This window comes from Nilaparvata lugens, chromosome 4 (genome assembly GCF_014356525.2).
Source record: "Nilaparvata lugens isolate BPH chromosome 4, ASM1435652v1, whole genome shotgun sequence".
Lineage (NCBI taxonomy): Eukaryota > Metazoa > Arthropoda > Insecta > Hemiptera > Delphacidae > Nilaparvata > Nilaparvata lugens.
The window spans coordinates 46231418-46252432 of NC_052507.1; the positions used below are offsets into that span (position 1 = coordinate 46231418).

Consider the following 21015-nt stretch of genomic DNA (forward strand, 5'->3'; position numbering starts at 1 on the left):
GAAGGAGGAGTAGGTGGTTGTGGATGAGAAGGTGGTCGAGGAGGATGAGGAAGAGGAGGAGTGGAAGGAGGAGGATGATGAGGTGGTGGAGTAGTTGAAGAGGAGGAGGAATAGTTGGAGGAGGAGGAAGAGTAAAGAGCGGAGGAGTAGGTGGGTGAGGTGGAGGAGTAGGTGGTGGATGAAGAGGAGTAGGTGGTGGAGTTGTGGAGGAAGAGGAATAGTTGGATGAGGAGGAAGAGTATGGTGTGGAGGAGGTGGAAGTTTAGAGTTAGGTGGAGTAGTGGGAGTAGGTGGTGGAGAAGGAGGAGTAATTGGCGGAGGAGGAGGAGGAATAGTTGGTGGGCTGGTGGGTTGAGGAGGTGGAGGAGGAGGCTTGAGTTACTATTAATCTCAAGTTTATAAACACTTCAAAGACTTCGTATAGAATTTATTTATGGTTTAGTTTATAATACAGGTTTGTGTTAAGTTGGTGTCGTGTGAACAGAGGTTTGAGCAAACTTGGCTCATATCCAGATTTGAGTAAACCTGGCTTTGAGCCAAGTTTGCGCAAATATCGTTGTCGTGTAGACCCGGCAATAGACCAGTTATAGAATAGACACGCTAGGAAGTCCAGCCTCTGAAGCCAAAATCTACTGCCATATCGCCAAATCGTGACGTCATCATCGGACAGAAAACTTTGAGATTGTGTCTATTTCAGAAGGATATGAATTATTATTTATTAAAATGGTAAACTCCCGCTGCGCTCCCGCTGAAATAGACACAATCTGCTATGGAAAACAATGTAAACAAACTTTACAGGAAAGTTTTCTATCTGATGCTGACGTCACGATTTGGAAAAATGGCAGTAGATGTTGGCTTCATCGACTTTCAGTATGAATATACATTGGGTCGTGTCTATTCTATAACTGGTCTAAGGTTGAAGCATGCAAAAGTAAAATGACGATTGTGTCGAAACCTGTAAACAGATAACCTAACCTGCGGTTACATGTAATGTGTTATTTTTTAGAATTTATTTATTTTTAAAATGTGCGTGCTATATTATTATGAATATTTACTAATGGAGAAGCTCAAAGAAGGATTAGTTCTATTTGAAAAGCCATTAGCCTCTAAAAGTGAGATTAACCCAAATTTTAAAAGTGTAGTGGATGACAAGTGTCCAGACAAAACTCAGAACTCAAACAAATATCTGACTATGTTGATAATTTCAACGAACTATAAAGAGTGCTATAAAATAAGTAGTCAATTAAGCTATCAACGTTGTAAAAAAAATTTTAGTCCACGTAAAAGTATAATATTGTATCACAAGGATGATTACAGGCTAGAGTATAAGGTGAGATTTTTAAATTTAACCTACCGTACTACTCAAATTAGAAATAGATTTTAGTCTTACATTTTTTTAAATAACCTACAGCCTAAGGTGCACACTATCCATGATAAGCATTAATAATAAAAATGTTTTTATTAACTCAGGAGCTTTTAAAAACAGAGTTTCGTCATACGCTTATTTAGAGTTGATAGCCTACAATATTAATAGTTCTATTCAATATAACGTAAATATTTTCACAGCTTATTTGTTCTACTGCGGAATCAGTCCAGATCATAATTAAATGTAATTATAACAGAAAAAAACAACATAATAATTATCTATTCATGATTAAGACAAAACCAATTTATAACATATCACAGTCAGGTCAAACAGAGATAAAACAAGAATCAAACACAGTCAGGTCAAATCACAAAAACGTAGCATAAAAAATATAATTTATACATCAATATAGCCTCCAGATAAAAATTCATTTATTAAATAAAATAGATTTCTTTCAAACGACTGATGCAATTTAATCTTGAACACTTTTAATAAAGCATCTCGCACATTAATAGGTAGTTTGTTGAAACATTTTTTAGTACAAGAAAGCCAGTGGTCCTGAGTCTTTCCAAGTCTGCATCTAGGAACATTAATATCATGACTGGTTCTAACATTAAATCTGTGAAGTGAACCTCTTTCATTATGTTGTAACAGACTTCTCTTGACATTTATTGAGGCTGATAAAATATACAGAGCTAAGTTAACAATTTCAACTCAACAAATAAAGGACAACATACATGTATACATTTTTGCAAATAAATAAACAAAACATGTTTCCCTGGGAGGCTTACCTTGCATATGGCTCGTTTTTGGCACAAGAAGAGTACCATATATGTACTATGTCATTTACTGAGGGAGCATGTCCCCATAATTTGATACTAGGCCTATATTCTATATGACATTGGAACAAGGCCAAGTAAACAGTTCTCAGTTTATCCAACGAAATCGTATTTCTTAAGCTGCGTTTACACCAAAGTTATCAACAAAATGTTAATAACTTAATCCTTATAGATTCTATTGGATTGAACATAACTTATCATACACATGATGAACATTTTTGTCAAGTTCCTTTCAATCTAATAGAATCTATAAGAATTAAGTTATTAACATTTTGTTAATAACTTTGGTGTAAACGCAGCTTTAACCTTCGTATGACTCTTGACAGCTTAGTACAGACATTACTCACATGTACCTGCCAATCCAATTTGGAGTCCAAATAAATGCCAAGAAGCTTCACTGCAGCCATATCATTTCTGATACCTACCACCTCTTAAACAACAGACAATCATTTGAGTTTTTTCGGCATTCATCAGCAGCCATACTGAAAGCTTCAGCTTCAATCTGTTGCAACATGTGAAGATCAGCATGGGATGTGACGAGAGTTGTGTCATCTGCAAAGAGTTGTAGAGTAGAGCTCGACAAGGAACATTTGTAGACAGGTATCATGCACAAGGAGCATAAATTGGCCTAAGACAGATCCTTGGGGTACATCAAACTCAACCGCTCTGGTTCTGAATGTTTTGCTGTTTACATACAGTTTTCTACCCCTAAGATAAGATTCCAGCAGCTTCAGTGATTCATCCTTAATTCCATATCTCTTGAGTTTGGCTAGCAAGACACAATGTGATAAACAGTCAAACGCTTTTTTAAGATCACACAGAGTTAACTGAATGTAAATGTATTCCTTATTCTCAAAAGATGAAAATATACACTATCTTCGATAAACATATTTCTTGATTTTCCTCTTCGAAATCCATATTGACTATTAGACAATGAGTTATTAGATTCAAAATAGACTACCAGCTGCAGAAACAAAATGTACTGAGGAAGTTTTGAAAATATAGGAACTATACTGAAATATAGGACCTATATATAGGTCTGAAGTTCTCAACTGAGAATTTGTCACCTTTTTTGTGCCCTCGAATTATTTTTGATATTTTCAGACAATCTTAGTACCTATTGACCTTCCTTTATACATTGATTAAATAAAGTTGTAAGTGGTTCAACAATAGAATGAATGACAAGCCTTATCATTGTCTTAAAAATACGTTGAGTGATATTTGTTTTATCTTGAATAAGAGAAACTTGTAACTTTCAAACAATTGTCTGTCATCTTTGCAACCAATATTCTGCACAGAACCCAAAAACAATATTTTTTTCAATACAACACTGAACACTGTAGTTTTAAGTATTTACTAAAGCGACAAATTAAAAATAATATTAACTAGTAAACTAATATTCTAACTTATTTCTCATTCATCTATTCAAGATGCAATATTCCTTAAGGGTCGTGTCGTTTACAATAATCAATATTACTTGAATTCAAATTTTGTATAAAATTAATTCATTTTGCAAACTTGAAGTAAAGTTTATAAGAACTGAAACTTAAATTCTCTATATCAATGTAGACAATTCTTCAAGTATTTAGATACTGATAATGTTTGATTTTGGATTCAGCTTGGATTTTGAAGGTACAATCCAACTTAGGGCTAATAAGATAAAAATAGTTGCCGCTCAATGTAGAATGTAAAAAACCTAGATAGGAAAGTAAGAAGGAATCTTTAAAAATTTTCAATTTATAATTACATACTTTTGAGGTTAAAATACTTGGAATCTATTTAACTTGACTTCAAGTTAACTATCCTACATCAATCATACTTGAAAATAATCAAAATCTTCGAGTGAATTCCATATAAACATATGAAAGACACCCGGGGTGACGCGTAACCTAAAGTGATTTTTTTCACCCACTTCTGACTGACTTACAGCTTTTACAGGAAGTTAATAGTCTAGTTATTACAGAAAATTCTTGATCTACAAATTTACTAAAGGGATTCGCGTAACCCCTGTGAACCAATGCGATGTACCAATGTAATCATACTCTGAAATTAATCTTACTTCTCTAAAACTTGATGATTGTGTCATAATATCAATACGGTTATATCAGAGTAATGTAATTTGTGATTTTTGATTGCAGAAAATATCAAGCGATCTGTGGTTCCTCGATATGGCTCTGGAAAAGCACCCCTGGCGGTTACTAGCCTTCCTCAATTCTGAAATGAACAATTCGGGAAAACCCCCTTCAATTGCTGGAACTTCATTTGCTCGCTATCTACAGCTGAATAGTATTGTTGAAGTTTATCTCGATAATATTGGTTCACATGATAAGCTTGTTGTTTTACCAGCCGAGGTAAGATTTTAGACGAAAATGCTAAATGCTTATTTTCTTTGTACCACGTTATTAGCTATAGTGGTATTCACTTCAAATCGTCATAATTGGATGAATGAAAAGCATTGTTTTTGCTGAAAATTTGAAGTGAATCTCACTAGAGAAGCGGACATCTAATACCGTACTTAATTTAGTAATTGTCAAATATTTTTTTCAATAAATTATGAAGATTCAGAATGTTTATTGACTGAAAATGAATTACTTTCTGCAGGCTACGTACAATGTAAGCAATCGGTCTACTACTGTCACAATGAATCCTACTCACTGTTTGAAGTAGTGAGGATTTGGAAAACAGCAAAATATTTTTTTTGTGTACTTGTGCTAGTCTTTTTCATTCAACAGCAAAATATTTGGCTTCTCCAATATAGGCCTATGGCTATTGTTATAATTCTTGTAACAAAAATATTTTTTTTTACAAAATAGAAAATCAACGATGATGAAATTTCGAAGAAGCATTGTAAAACAATAAAAAAATTCCCTGAAATATGTATCATTTGAAGTACTATGTATCAATACTATTACTAGTTTTTTACAAACAATTATCATTCTTGGATGATTGAGAGAGAATCATCATGCGACCCTTAAACTATTATAGAGTTTATCAAAAAGTACTTTGATAATTTAAAAAAATGTTCAATAAATATATAAACGCTGTAATTCGTGATTTTTCGAAAGAAAACACAATTTTTTATTTGGTATTTGTATTATCAAGGAATTTCAATAAAAACTAGAGGTGTTTGCCTTTGTTATTATTATTATTATTAATAACACCAAATAAATAAAGTATAAGCGTGGTCATGAGTTATTCAGGTAAATGATCTTTGTATACTCACTTCATAACTAATTGTTTTTGTATTTTTTCCTTATTTATTTATTTACAAAAAATACATACATACAGGTATGGGAACAACAGTCATTATAGCCCAAAACTGTTCCCGATTCAACATCACAAAGTTCTTAATAATTATCAAGAAAAAAAGTTAATGAAAAATTGAAAATGATTAAAAATAAGAAATAAACCAATAGGAAATATTAAGAATATGAATAAAAATAAGTACCTACTAATTTAACAATTTACTTCAGGGCTACTTTTAATATAAATCTGAGTACCTTTCCTCTATCTATCTTTCTCGACGAAATAATTTAAAAGGATACTCAGATTACACATTACAAATAACATTACTCACATTACAAATAATATCAACATATCGTCATTTAAAAGCCAAAACGTAACCTTCCTAACCTTTCCTTCTGCCTTTAAAACCTAATTGAACAGAACCTTTTAGGTTATGTTTGTACACTAGACAAATTGAAATTTCGCAGTATTAGGGCACTCCCTGTAATAGATTGGTTTGCTTTGCAGCTTTTCAGATGCAAGTCAATTAAGGTGCTCTCGTTGATGAACAACTGCCTGACCACGCTGCCAGCCGACATCGGCCGAATGGAGAACCTCGAGCACTTGGTGCTCACCGACAACAAGCTCACTGTCAAATCCATTCCCCACACACTCCGGTTTTGCCCCAAGTTGACTCATCTATTCCTAGATAAAAATCATTTAGATGCCTTACCTGGAATGCTGCTAGATATGAAACAATTGCTGGTTGTTAGGAGACATGGCAATAGTAATTATTTCAAGTCCACGTTCATTTGGTACCATACGGATGTTAATGACAGGTATTATTTCCTACTTAATCATTCTAGGGCTCCCTATTTTTTATACTGAGGCCCGGTTGCACAAAAGCCGGTTACATTTTAACCGTGATTAATTCCACGAGTACCAATCACATGAGGCCTTTTTGTTAAGACGGCTTTTCTGATTGGTTCTCGCGGAATTAATCACGATTCAATCAATCAATAAATTATCAATAATTTTATTCAATTCACTACAATATACAAAAAAGAAATCAAAATACAAAAAATCACAATCAAAAATAAATTCCTAATAAAATATAAAAACAGGCTTCATGGTTGGGGTGTGCTGAAAAAAAGAAAAGAGGAAAAATACCTAGCCAACTATGGTTTCCCATGTAATAGGCAGGTAGAGGGTATAGAAGTAAAGAATGAAGGTGAAGAGGATAAGAAAAGAGATGTATTGGAGAAGAAGGTAGGAGAAAGAGAGAAAAATATGAGCAAAAATTGTAAGCGAGTTCTCTTTTAACAAATTATCTAAAAGAAATGGCCTTTCAAACAGAAATTAGACCAGAAATCTCGAGATTCATACGTCGGAAAGAAAAAGTTACTGTAGGTCCAGGTTTTTAAGTCTAGTTTAGTTTTTCTAATAATCTTAGAGTCTATTAGGAATAAGGTTTATTATTTTAGTGTTATTATTATGATTAAAATTTAACCGGCTTTTGTGCAACCGGCACTGAGATAGTTTGTTGATGAATTATTGGAGGTTTGTTGGTTTGTTGTTGGCACCAGACTATAGTCAAGACTAGGCAAAAATAATATTTGGAAATAACTCATAATAAATAATAATTAATGGTTGTGCGCTGGAAATATTAGCAAATCACGGTTTACATACATTTTTATTCAACTTATGCAGCCAAAATATGTATAAAATACAGTATTCTTACTTTATTCAATCAATCAATTTTATTTTATTCAACCTTTAATTTTACTACTTGATAGTCATATCATGTCTATAAACTGTTATGATTGATAATCTATTCAATATCTACATTTGAATCTTTATCGACTTTTGTGCACGTTGTCGGTTTTGTTATTATTTTATGGCCAGTTTGATTCATGACTGATTTCGCTGTAAAAATGTATAAGAAATACTGCAATCAAACCTTGTATTGCTGAGTCCTGAATTGCTGAAATACAGGAAACTTCCCACACATTGGACGTTTTATGTAATGATTATAACTAGACGGATATATATATATTTTTTTCTTGTATGATCAAAAAGGCCTTTTCCTATATTAAAGAACCAATACAATTCTATGATATTTATGGGCTTCCTGATTCTTGAACTATTTGTATCTTACAGACCAGTAAATTTTCTTCAGGAGCAATGAATTGGTCGTTTTTGTATTTTATTATTAAGCAAATTAAAATAATTTATTATACAATTTATCAATTTTTGTAAATTTAGTTTTCAAATTATAGAATAGTGCGAAACTTTATTCAATTTATTGTAAGAAAAAACAATGTTTTCGTTCACTTAGTACAGAATTAGGCTACTTCCCGAACTCAATTTATTACACATTTCAATTTTTTAGGCACTTCATAACTTTAAAATTTTAGAATTATTCATTTATTATTTTACAAACACTATTCAATCACAATTTATAACTTAATGATATTAACGATTATAACTTTAAGACTTAATAATATTCATGAATTTATTATACTGTCGATTCCACTATACTAAATATTCCAATAACAGAGGCATATTTACTGATCAGAGCAGGGCTACGGAATCAGATTAAAGTTAATGTTTTCCCAGACGAACCCAAGATTGAAACTTGGTCGTTAGAAAGACGAATCGCTCGGAGTGCGAGGATGAAAGAGTATTGGACGCGAAAGCGGGAGACCAACGTAAATAATAATAATAATGTTTAATGGTAAATTACTGTGGCCCTTAGTTGGCCTATACGAACTAAAAAAAAAAATAGAATATTTGACCGAGCGAAGTGAGGTCTAAGATTCAAGTCGACGGTTTGGCATTATCTTTATTTATTTAATGTTTATATGTTTTTATGTTGCGCATTTACGGCGAAACGCGGTAATAGATTTTCATGAAATTTGACAGGTATGTTCCTTTTTAAATTGCGCGTCGACGTATATACAAGGTTTTTGGAAATTTTGCATTTCAAGGATAATATAAAAGGAAAAAGGAGCCTCCTTCATACGTCAATATTACCGTAAAAATCAGACAATAGAATTATTCATCATAAATCAGCTGTCTAGTGGACTATAATACTACCCGTTCAAAAACATTGAACATCATGAAAATTTATCTCTCCATCAACGTTAGTAGACAGTTGACTATAATACTACCCGTTCAAAAACATCGAACATCTTGAAAATTGTATCTTTCCATCAACGTTGTAGACAGTTGAAGCCAGACCTGATAACAGCGCTCACACTCACATTCCGGGACGACACGTCACGGTACGATAGGACAGAAAGCTCTATATTTATTTATGATTTTTCTAGACATTTTAAATTATTTATTAATTTTTGAGATAAAAAGGTCAATAAACAGGTCAATGTAACTTACTGAGCGCGAGGTCTACTGTTCACAGATCTACTAGTTTAAATCACAGGACCATAGTTCTTTGTTGGTTTAACATGGTTGGACAAATCATGGTCTTGATTAAAAATATTCTGTACTGTTGAGTGGGATTGACAATATCACTTTAACTTAATTATGGAGAGTCTTCACAACATCTTAATTTGTTGCTAAAGCTTTACCAATATTTTGAAAAAGAAAAGATTCACCGGGTTCAAAAAAATCATAATTACCAAAATTCATAATTTCAAAAAAAGTACTTTATTTGAAATGATTAAACTTCATACCAATGGAAAGAGAAGATTACATTGAGCCCCTATTACATGACTAGGCAGCCAGGCAACCAGGTAACACAGTCAGCCGGGCAGGCAGTCGCTGACTACATAACCGGGCTCTATTTTAAGACTAGGGCAGCCATCCTGGCAGCCACATTTTGGCTGCTGGTTGGATGCCACACTGGTAATCGAAATAGCCCAGTAATTGTGGCTGCCCAATTCTCAAAAATGCCCGGTGATGGAGTGAGTGACTGCCTGCTTGCTCAGCTGACTGTGTGACCTGGATGCCTGCGCTTCCTGGCTGTCTAGTCTTGAAGGAGCCCAAGGCATTTATTTAAAAAGACTGGAATTTTCTTTTCATTGGTGTAAAGTTTATCCAGTTCGAATGCATACTTTTGATAATTATGATTTTTTTAAATCCGATAAATCTTTTGTAGTAACCCTGTAGAATGTTGATCAAGTGGATTTACAGTTTACTTAATCAAATATGCAATTTTTTCAGAGTATTGAAAGTGAGCAATGAGAAATGTAGACGGAATGTCCAGACGATCTTCCAGCCCGAAACTTTGGAGATGCTTGCTATTCAATCAATTATTGCATCAAAAGAAAACTTCTTCAGGCCGGGCTTCCTGCCCGAAGTCATGCAAGAGCAGATCTCTCGTTTGTACATGCAGTTCAATGTTTGCGGCTACTGTAATACAGCTAAACCAAAATGTGAACAAGGTACCGTAGCCTACATTGTTTTTTATATTTTCTTTTTTTCTTGTTATCCATCTTTGGAAAAATCTGTAGAATAGCTCTCCAAACTTTCTTATTAACGACGATGGCCATTACCATACATAGCTTAATAGTCACTACAAATCAAAATTGTTATTGCTGAAAACATTGAACAATGTTATAACAACCTCAATACAAAACAAGGCAAAGTAGGAAACATTATAAATGTGTTTACACTGGAAACACATATCTCTTGAACTAAACTCACACATTAGACAAAAACTTGATTACACAAATTGACTCTAATTGCTCAGTGTAAAATCTGTGCTCAAATAACCCTCAAAACAATAGATACACTTTTCATTGAGAATGAGATTTCTTCATGAAATGCTCTAAATGATTTCCCCTAGACATATAAGTGTAATTTGTTTCTAATTATCTAATTCTACTGTTAATATTTGTTCACTAGAAGTAATAATTAATTTTGGAAAAAACTTGAATATGGCTTGAAAGCTGAAACTATTTGTGTTCATATTGTCACAAAGTAAAATTGTGACGGGAAAATGTTGCTAAATAATAATTATTATTAATAATATTAAAAGAATCTCGGCTATCAGTAAGATGGCTGACCGCGGTTATAAGGAGGGTATCGATGGCGCAACATCTTCCGCACATCGAGAGGATTCTTACTGCCTCTGGCGGCGACTGATCTCCATCAGAGGGGAGAGTATTTAAACGCCCCTGATTATAGCATTCCGCTCCCAACCTTCCTCCTCCTTGTACAGCGGCCCGTTGGCTGCCGTCCGTCCCTCCTGTACAGCAGCCCGTTGGCTGCCCAACGTCCCCATCCGTCCTCAGCGAGTACAGCGGCTCATTAGCTGTCGTCCCCTCCCTCCTGGCACAGCGGTCCGCTTGCTGCCGTCCATCCTCTCCGGGCACAGCGGGCCGTTGCTGCCGTCCCTTCCATCCATCCTCTCTGGGCACAGCAGATCGTTGGATGCCGTCCCTTACATCCATCCTCTCAGGGCACAGCGGCTCGTTAGCTGCCGTCCCCTCCCTCCTGGCACAGCAGACCGCTTGCTGCCGTCCATCCTCTCTGGGCACAGCGGCCCATTGCTGCCGTCCCTTCCATCCATCCTCTCTGGGCACAGCGGATCGTTGGCTGCCATCCCTTACATCCATTCTCTCAGGGCACAGTGGCCCGTTGTCTGCCGTCCCTGCCATCCATCCTCTCCAGGTACAGCGGCTCGTTGGCTGCCATCCCTTCCCTCCTGGCACAGTGGTCCCCTTGCTACTGTCCATCCTCTCCGGGCACAGCGGCCCATTGGCTGCCGTCCCTTCCATCCATCCTCTCTGGGCACAGTGGCCCGTTGGCTGCTGTCCCTTCCATCCATCCTCTCAGGGCACAGCAGCTCTTTGGCTGTCATCCCTTCCCTCCTGGCACAGCAGCCCGCTTGCTGCTGTCCATCCTCTCAGGGCACAGCGGCCCATTGGCTGCCATCCCTTCCATCCATCCTCTCAGGGCACAGCGGCCCGTTGGCTGCCATCCCTTCCATCCATCCATTCTGGGCACAGCGGCCCGTTGGCTGCCGTCCCTTCCATCCATCCTCTCCGGGAACAGCGGCCCATTGGCTGCTGTCCTTTCCAACCATCCTCTCAGGGCACAGCAGCCCATTGGCTGCCGTCCCTTCCATCCATCCTCTCAGGGCACAGTGGCTCATTGACTGCCATCCGTTCCATCCATCCTCTCCAGGCACAGCGGCCCGTTAGCTTCCGTCCCTTCTGTCCATCCTCTCAGGGCACAGCGGCCAGCCACCTCTCTGGCAGTGGCTGATCTCCATCCCCTCTACTTTGGGAGAGTATTTAAACGCCGGTTGAGCCCCTGACCATAGCATTCTGTTCCCAACCTTCCTCCTTCTTGTCCGATGGCTGCCATACATCCCTGTCCTCCACTCCTGGTACAGTGGCCCGTCGGCTGCCGTCTGTCCCTCCTGTAGAGTGGCCTGTTGGCTGCCGTACGTCCCCGTCCGTCCTCACCAGGTACAGTGGCTCATTGGCTGCTGTCCCTTCCCACCTGGCACAGTAGCCCGCTTGCTGCCGGCCATCCCCATCCATCCTCTCCAGGTACAGCGGCTCGTTAGCTGTTGTCCCTTCCCTCCTGGCACAGCGGCCCGCTTATTGCTGTCCATCCTTTCCTGGCACAGCAGCCCATTGGCTGCCCTCCCTTTCATCCATTCTCTCCGGGCACAGTGGCCCATGGGCTACCGTCCCTTCCGTCCATCCTCTCTGGGCACAGCGGCCCATTGGCTGCCTTCCCCCCTGTCCATCCTCTCCGGGCACATTTATTTATTTATTTATCAATAATCATTACATTACATCAATTTTGGGAATAATCCCATTTGACAGATAACTTGTCAGTACTAATACTAATACTATATATACATACAATCAAAATAATAAAATATTTATTCAGGTATCAAGTGTCAAGTATCATTAAGGATGGTAATGATATTTATTATATATAAAAAAATCAATTTTCTTGTGAATAAAATTCTGAGATTGCGTATAGGCTTTTCTCTAATAACAATTTTTTGACTGCCTGTTTGAATAAAATGACTGATTCAATGTTTCGAATGTCTGTTGGCAGCCTATTATAGAGTCTCATTCCAGAATAAAATGGAGTTTTTTCAAAAGCTACATTTCTATGGATTGGAAATGCAATAATATTTCTATTTCGAGTATTATATTTATGATTATCTGTACAAAATTGGAACTTATTGATATTTACTTTAACAAAAACTAGTAGCTGGTAAATGTAAATGGAAGGAAGTGTGAGTATGTTAAGGTCTTTGAAAAATGCTTTACATGAGTCCCTTGATCTCAGTCTACAGATAACTCTCAATATCTTTTTCTGCATGATGAAGATTCTACGGCTGTCTACAGAATTACCCCAAAATATTGTGCTGTAGCTCAAGTGGGAATACACATATGCATAATAGACGGTCAATAATGTGTTTCTGTCGAGTGAGTTGGAAAGAATTGAAATTACAAAATAGGCTTGATTCAATTTTTTCATTAAGCTCTTAATGTGCTCCTTCCAGGAAAAATTCTGGTCGATTACAAGTCCCAAGAATTTAGTTGAGGAGGAGAGTATTAAGCTATTTCTAATGGTTGGAAGGTGAGTCTCGTCTATCCTCGATTGATTGCGTATGGAACGAAATTGTATAAGGTGTGATTTATTGCAATTTAAGGAAAGTCCATTCACTTTAAACCACTCGTTTATTTCTAAAAGTGTATTCTTCAATTGAGTTACCAATGTGATCTGATCATCGTTTGATGCTATACAAGTTGTGTCATCCGCATACATAATTAACTTTGAATTGGTTGTTGCCTTAGGTAAATCATTAATGTACAACAAAAAGAGCAAAGGTCCGAGGACAGATCCTTGTGGTACTCCATTTGGGACCCTGGTAAATGAAGAACATTTTGCAGAAGATGGATCTCTCACACATTGCTTCCTGTCGGAAAGATAGGAGCGGAGCCATCTTAGAGCTGTGCCTGTTATTCTATAAAAGCTAAAAGCTCAATTTTTCTAGCAGGATTTCATGATTGACACAGTCAAAAGCTTTTGAAAGATCGCAGAATATGCCAGCAGCATGCCGCGATCGATCAATTGCAAGTGACATATATTTGACAAAATCATAGATTGCTCCAGAAATGTCCTTTTTTTACGAAATCCAAACTGGTCTTCAACCAATAATCCATTATTCTCTAAATGAGCAGTCAACCTAGACACAACCGCCATCTCATATATCTGTGAGAATACAGACAGTATTGCAACTGGTCTATAATTACTCAGATCATTGGGATCTCCTTTTTTAAGAAAGTGTAACACATTACTGTATTTTAAAATGTCAGGGAACACACCATGCTTAAAAGATTGATTAATTAGAAAAGTTAAAGGTTTAATCATTTGGAAAGCACATTTTTTTAAAAGGAAAGGGGGAAAATCATCCCAGCCAGGTGCTCTGGATGCCTTCATTCTCTTTATTAAGGTAATTATCTCATGTTCTGTCACCTGAGCAAATGAAACTAAAATGCTGTTTGTTTTTTGTTGTCTATTACAGTACTCAAAAGCAGTTTCCATGTCTGTACTTAACTTCAATGTGTCGCAGATGTTTGAAAAAAAATGATTGAATGAATTTAATGTAGATTCAATTGGAGCATCATTGAATACCCTTGACAATTCCAACTCTTTCCCTCCCTCATTTGTCTCTTGTTTAACTATTTTCCAAGCCATTTTTGTTTTGTTATCAGCCTGACGTATTCTGTTACTGTTGTATAATATTTTAGCCTGTCTAATGCACCTATTTAGAATTTTCTTGTACTGTCTCACATATGCTCTAAGTTCAGGACAATCAAGTAATCTTGATTGAGAGTGTAATTGGGGCACAGTGGCCCCATTGGCTGCCGTCCCTTCTGTTCATCCTCTTAGGGCACAGCGACCCATTGGCTGCTGTCCCTTCCATCCATCCACTCCGGGCACAGCAGCCTGCTTGCTGCCGTCCATCCCCCTCTGTCCTCTCCAGGTACAGCAGCTTGTTGGCTGCCATCCCTTCCCTCCTGGCACAGTGTCCTGCTTGCTGCTGTCCATCCTCCCCGGGCACAGTGGCCCATTGGCTGCCGTCCCTTCCGTCCATCCTCTCTGGGCACAGCGGCCCATTGGCTGCCTTCCCCCCTGTCCATCCTCTCCGGGCACAGTGGCCCCATTGGCTGCCGTCCCTTCTGTTCATCCTCTCAGGGCACAGCGACCCATTGGCTGCCATCCCTTCCATCCATCCTCTCTGGGCACAACGGATCGTTGGCTGCCGTCCCTTACATCCCTCCTCTCAGGGCACATCCCTCTCGTCCATCCACTCTGGGCACAGTGGCCCGTCGGCTGCCGCCCGTCCCTCCTGTACAGCAGCCTGTTGGCTGCCGTACATCCCCATCTTTCCTCTCCTGGTACAGCTGCTCGTTGTTTGCTGTCCCTTCTATCCATCCTTTCTGGGCACAGCGGTTCGTTGTCTGCACTCTCTTCCGTCCATCCTCTCCGTGGACAGCAGCCCAATGGCTGCTGACCTATCCAACCATCCTCTCAGGGCAAAGTGGCCTGTTAGCCGCCGTGCCTTCCATCCATCCTCTCAGGGCACATTGGCCCATTGGCTGCCATCCCATCCATCCATCATCTCAAGGCACAGTGGCCCGTTGGCTGCCATCCCATCCATCCATCCTCTCAGGGCACAGTGGCCCGTTGGCTGCTGTCCCTCCCATCCATCCTCTCTGGGCACAGTGGCCTGTTGGCTGCCATACATCCCTATCTGTACTCTCCAGGTACAGCGGCTCGTTGGCTGCCGTCCCTTCCTTCCTGGCACACCCACTTGCTACTGTCAATCCTCCCCGGGCACAGCGGCCGGTTGGCTGCCATCCCTGCCATCCATCCTCTCAGGGCAAACCAGCAAGCCGCCTCTCTGGCGGCAGCTGATCTCCATCCCCTCCACTTTGGGAGGGTATTTAAACACCAGACGAGCCCTATTCCACTCCCAACCTTCCTCCTCCTTGTAAAATGGTCCGTTGGCTGGAATGGATCTCTCTGGGCACAACAGCCCATCTGTTGGCTACCTCCCCTTCCAACATCCTCTCAGGGCACAGCGGCCCATTGGCTGGCATCCCTTCCAACCATCCTCTCAGGGCACAGCGGCTCTTGGCTGCCATCCCTTCCCTACTGGCACATAAGCCCGCTTGCTGCCATCCATCCTCCCGGGCACAGCAGCCCATCGGCTGCCGTCCCTTCCATTCATCCTCTCTGGGCACAGTGGCCTGTTGGCTGCCGTCCCTTCCATCCATCCTCCCGGGCACAGTGGCCCATTGGCTGCCATCCCTTCCGTCCATCCTCACTGGGCACAGCGGCCCGTTGGCTGCCGTCCCTTCCAACCAACCTCTCAGGGCACAGCGGCTTGTTGGCTGCTGTCCCTTCCCTCCTGGCACATTGGCCCACTTGCTGCCATCCATCCTCCCCGGGCACAGCAGCCCATTGGCTGCCGTCCAACCTCTCTGGGCACAGCGGCCTGTTGGCTGCCGTCCCTTCTGTCCATCCTCTCAGAGCACAGTGGCCCATTGGCTGCTGTCCCTTCCATCCATTCTCTTTGGGCACAGCAGCCTGTTGGCTGCCATCCCTCCATCCATCCTCTCCATGCACAGCGGCCCGTTGGCTTCCGTCCCTTCCAACCATCCTCTCAGGGCACAGCGGCCCGTTGGCTGCCGTAAATTTCATCCATCCTTTCAGGGCACAGTGGCCGGCCGCCTCTCTGTCGGTAGCTGATCTCCATCCCCTCTACTCCGGGAGGGTATTTAAACGCCAGACGAGCCCCATTCAGCTCCCAACCTTCCTCCTCCTTGTACAATGGCTTTTGGCTGGAGTGGATCTCTCTGGGCACAACGGCCTGCCTGTTGGCTGCCATCCCTTCCGTTCATCCTCTCCAGGCACGGCAGCCCATTGGCTGCCATCCATCCTCTCTGGGAATAGCGGCCTGTTGGCTGCCGTCCCTCCCAATCATCCTCTCAGGGCACAGCGGCTTGTTGGCTGCCTTCCCTTCCATCCATCAACTCAGGGCACAGCGGCCTGTTTTCTGCTGTCCCTTCCAACATCCTCTCAGGTCACAGTGGCCTGTCCCTTTCGTCCCATCCATCCATCCTCTCCGTGCACAGTGGCCCATTGGCTGCTGTCCCATCCATCATCCCCTCAGGGCAAAGCGGCCAATTGGCTACTATCCCTTCCATCCATTATCTTTGGGCACAGTGGCCTGTTGGCTGCCATCCCTTCCATCCATCCTCTCCATGCACAGCGGCCCATTGGCTTCCATCTCTTCCATCCATCCTCTCAGGGAACAGCAGCCCATTGGCTGCCATCCCTTTTGCCATCCTCTTAGGGCACAGCGGCCAGCCGCCTCTCTGGCGGCAGCTGATCTCCATCCCCTCTACTTCGGGAGGGTATTTAAATGCCAGATGAGCCCAATTCAGCTCCCAACCTTTCTCCTCCTTGTACAATGGCCCGTTGGCTGGAATGGATCTCTCTGGGCACAACGGCCTGCCTGTTGGCTGCTGTCCCTTCCGTCCATCCTCTCAGGGCACAGTGGCCTGTTGGCTGCCATCCCTTCTATCCATCCACTCAGGGCACAGCGGCCCGTTTGCTGCAGTCCCTTCCAACATTCTCTCAGGGCACAGCGGCCCCTCCCTTTTTTCCTTACCATCCATCCTCCCCATGCACAGTGGCCCATTGGCTGCCGTCCCTTCCAACCATCCTCTATGGGCACAGCGCCCATTGGCTGACATCCAGTCCGACCACCCTCTTTGGGTACAGCAGCCCGTTGGCTGCCGTCCCTACCCTCCCGGCACATCAGCTCGCTTGCTGCCATCCATCCTCATGGGCACAGCAGCCCATTGTCTGCCATCCCTTCCATTCATCCTCTCTGGGCACAGCGGCCCGTTAGCTGCCATCCCTTCCATCCATCCTCTCAGGGCACAGGGGCCGTTGGCTGCCGTCCATCCTCTCTCGGCACAGCGGCCTGTTGGCTGCCGTCCCTTCTGTCCATCCTTTCAGGGCACAGCGGACCATTGGCTGCTGTCCCTTCCATCCATTCTCTTTGGGCACAGCGGCCCATTGGCTGCCATCCCTTCCATCTATCATCTCCGTGCACAGCGGCCCGTTGGCTTCCATCCCTTCCATCCATCCTCTCAGGGCACAGCGGCCCGTTGGCTGCCATCCCTTCCATCCATCCTCTCAGGGCACAGCGGCCAGCTGCCTCTCTGGCGGCGGCTGATCTCCATCCCCTCTACTTTGGTAGAGTATTTAAATGCTGGACGAGCCCCTGACCATAGCATTCCGCTCTAAACCTTCCTCCTCCTTGTACAGCGGCCTGTTGGCTGCCGTACGTCACTGCCCTCCACTCCTGGTATAGCGGCCTGTCGGCTGCCATCCGTCCCTCCTGGCACAGTGGCCTGCTTGCTGCAGTCCATCCTCTCTGGGCACAGCGGCCTGTTGGCTGCAGTCCCTTTTGTCCATCCTCTCTGGGCACAGCGGCCGTTGGTTGCCGTCCCTTACATCCATCCTCTCACAGCACAGCAGCCCATTGGCTGCCGTCCCTTCCATCCATCTTCCCCGTGCACAGCGGCCCGTTGGCTGCCGTCCCTTCCGTCCATCCTCTCTGGGCACAGCGGCCCGTTGGCTGCCGTCCCTTCCATCCATCCTCTCCATGCACAGCGGCCAGTTGGCTGCCGTCCCTTCCATCCATCCTCTCAGGGCACAGTTGCCTGTTGGCTGCCATCCTATCCATCCATCCTTTCCGGGTTCAGCGGCCTGTTGGCTGCCGTTCTTCCATCCATCCTCTCAGGGCACAGCGGCCCGATTGCTGCCGTCCCTTCCATCCATCCCCCTGTGTACAGCGGCCCATTGGCTGCCGTCCCTTCCAACCATCCTCTCAGGGCACTGCGGCCCATTGGCTGCCGTCCCTTCCATCCATCCTCTCAGGGCACAGTGGCCCGTTGGCTGCCATCCCTTTCATCCATCCTCTCCGGGCACAGCGGCCCATTGGCTTTCGTCCCTTCTGTCCATCCTCTCAGGGCACAGCGGCCAGCCGCCTCTCTGGCGGCGGCTGATCTCCATCCCCTCTACTTTGGTAGAGTATTTAAAGGCCGGATGAGCTCCTTACCATAGCATTCCGCTCCCAACCTTCCTCCTCCTTGTACAGCGGCCCGTTGGCTGCCGTACGTCCCTGTCCTCCACTCCTTGTACAGCGGCTCGTCGGCTGCCGTCCGTCCCTCCTGTACAGCGGCTCATTGGCTGCCGTCCCTTCCCTCCTGGCACAGCGGCCCGTTGGCTGCCGTCTCTTCCATTCATCCTCTCAGGGCACAGCGGCCCGTGCCGTACAGAGAAGGATGAAGAGGAACTTCGACTTGCCTCCTTACCCCGCCCCTTACTGAGCTAAGTCGTCCAGGAGCAAAACCTGGGTATCAATCGCCTAACCCTGAAGGTACTCAGGGTGTACGTGATAATATAAAAAGTTTTGAAAAAAGGCACTCTCAAATTATTCTTTATGAATTAACAATTCAAGTAGCCCTATTGAACTACTTTATTTCCTAATTCTTATTCAATGATAGTTAATTGAATATCTTAATACTCATGTAGGACAAGTGTCTGACTAATTCAAATATATGTACGTAATATACCGTAATCATATACTTTATTCAAAGTTCAATATCAACTATTTTAATCCTTACCAAGTCTTTCTTCGTAATTTTCATCTAGGCTACCATGCTCTTGGAAAATTTGTTCAAAAATCATTCTCTTCTCTTAAACCTATTGTATTTATCACATTATTTTCCAAGCTAAATTATCTCCTGCAAGTTTATTGTTTATTTTATTGAACAATAATAACACATGCGGGAAGGGACAACAGAATCAAGCTCAAAACTAATCATATTTCATTCTATTCAACACAGTTCAAAAATGTAGGTTAAAAGAGTCACATTTTGGATCGATACAAAACAAGAATGCAAACTAATTTCAAATTTAGAAATAGTCAATGAGCATTAAATAAGAGAGAAATAATAAAAAACTAACAGTTTTGAGCAGCGTAAATAGTGCTATATATAAAAGATAATGCTTAAGATACTTCTTATTTATTTGTGTCTGACAGTATCCTCATAAAATGTATTCTCTCAGGAACATTTTTACGCATGGAAAGAAATTTCGCATTTCGGACCTTAATAAAACGCGCCTCAGACAGCAAAGGCATTGTAAGATCCTTTCAATTGCTCCAATATCACCATTAAGCGTTAATAAGCCACATGAGCGTTTTTAAAGGCGTTTTCAGACAAGTCAACAGGGCAGGAAGCTCTCCGATTGGATGATTATCAGCTGATTCCAGAACACCATCCCAATCAGAGAACTGAAATCGCCTGAAAATGATCGTGTGGTTTGGCAATTTGGCTGGCCACTAACGGCTTTATTTGAAGTTAAATTATTTTCCTATAATTTTAATTTACCAGTGGTTCATTTATTGTGATTGGCTGCTTATTTTATGTTAGATAAACTTGCATGACATACCGTTAGTGGTCAGCATTATATTGTGCAGGCAACAAAGGCCCGGTTGCAATAAAGTTGGTTAAATTTTAACTGTGATTAATTTCACGATAACCAATCAGAGAAGCCGTCTTATTAAAAAGGCCTTTGTTAGACGGCTTTTTGATAAGACGGCTTCTCTGATTGGCTCTCGTGGAACTAATCACGATTAAAATTGAACAGGCTTTTGTGCGACCGGCACAAAGTGTTCAAATTGAAGAAACGACGACCCTCTTTACTGTATAATTTATTTAGTGCAGATGAAAACAGCTGAGTGTTGCTCACCACTAACGTCGTGCTTTGTGTTAGCAGGCTACAAAGTGTTCACGTTTAAGTACCCGTACCTGGGCAACACATGTGTGCCGTTCCAGCACTGGACATGTTCGCGCCAGTGCGGCGAGGCCATCGAGGTGCCAGCTCGCCTCGCTCAGAAGCAGGCCGCTCGACGCTTGGACCACGAGTACCAGCAGTACATCTCATCCATCCACCGAACCAACAGCCTTCGACCTGACAAGTCACACACTTGCAACATTCTTTAAAGCACCGCTCTAAATCAATGTCAATTCCTTCAATGCACCTTGTAAGTAGCAAATATCCACTGGCTAATAAGTGTCGATCGGTTCGCCATGATCTCACGGAATATTCAGAGAGAGCATCTACAAGAATGTGGTTATAAACTCGACAGTATTCACTCGCTAGTGATGATCGTTTCGTCATGTTTTGACATCTTCAGGTATGAGTCAAAGAAAGGTTATAGAAGGAATAAGTATGGAAGACAATTTTTGACTCCGCCGTACTGCTTAGGGTAGTAAGGAGGTAAACATATCAAAAGTTCCCACCCCTACCCCTTGTGCTAAGGGGGTGGGGGTGGTTCAAAGGTACCATTTTTTGGTTTCTCGCTTATAACACGGAAACTATGTATTTTACGGTCATAACTGTTACATATAAAATTAAAGCTCACATAATTCCCTACAATATGCATCCCACAATTTTTTCTATATAGTTTTCGAGATATCCGCTCTCGAA

At 42.1% G+C, this 21015-nt stretch overlaps 1 protein-coding gene across 1 annotated transcript; it reads left to right on the forward strand.

Moving 5' to 3' along the window:
* The first annotated feature begins 934 nt into the window (after nucleotides 1-934).
* Nucleotides 935-20804, forward strand: LOC111050533 (volume-regulated anion channel subunit LRRC8A). Its single transcript, XM_022336871.2, has 5 exons — nucleotides 935-1330; nucleotides 4344-4556; nucleotides 5959-6269; nucleotides 9616-9836; nucleotides 20302-20804. The coding sequence occupies exons 1-5, from the start codon at nucleotides 1025-1027 to the stop codon at nucleotides 20526-20528; spliced, it is 1278 nt and encodes a 425-aa protein (XP_022192563.1). The 5' UTR covers nucleotides 935-1024; the 3' UTR covers nucleotides 20529-20804.
* The last annotated feature ends 211 nt before the right edge of the window (nucleotides 20805-21015 follow it).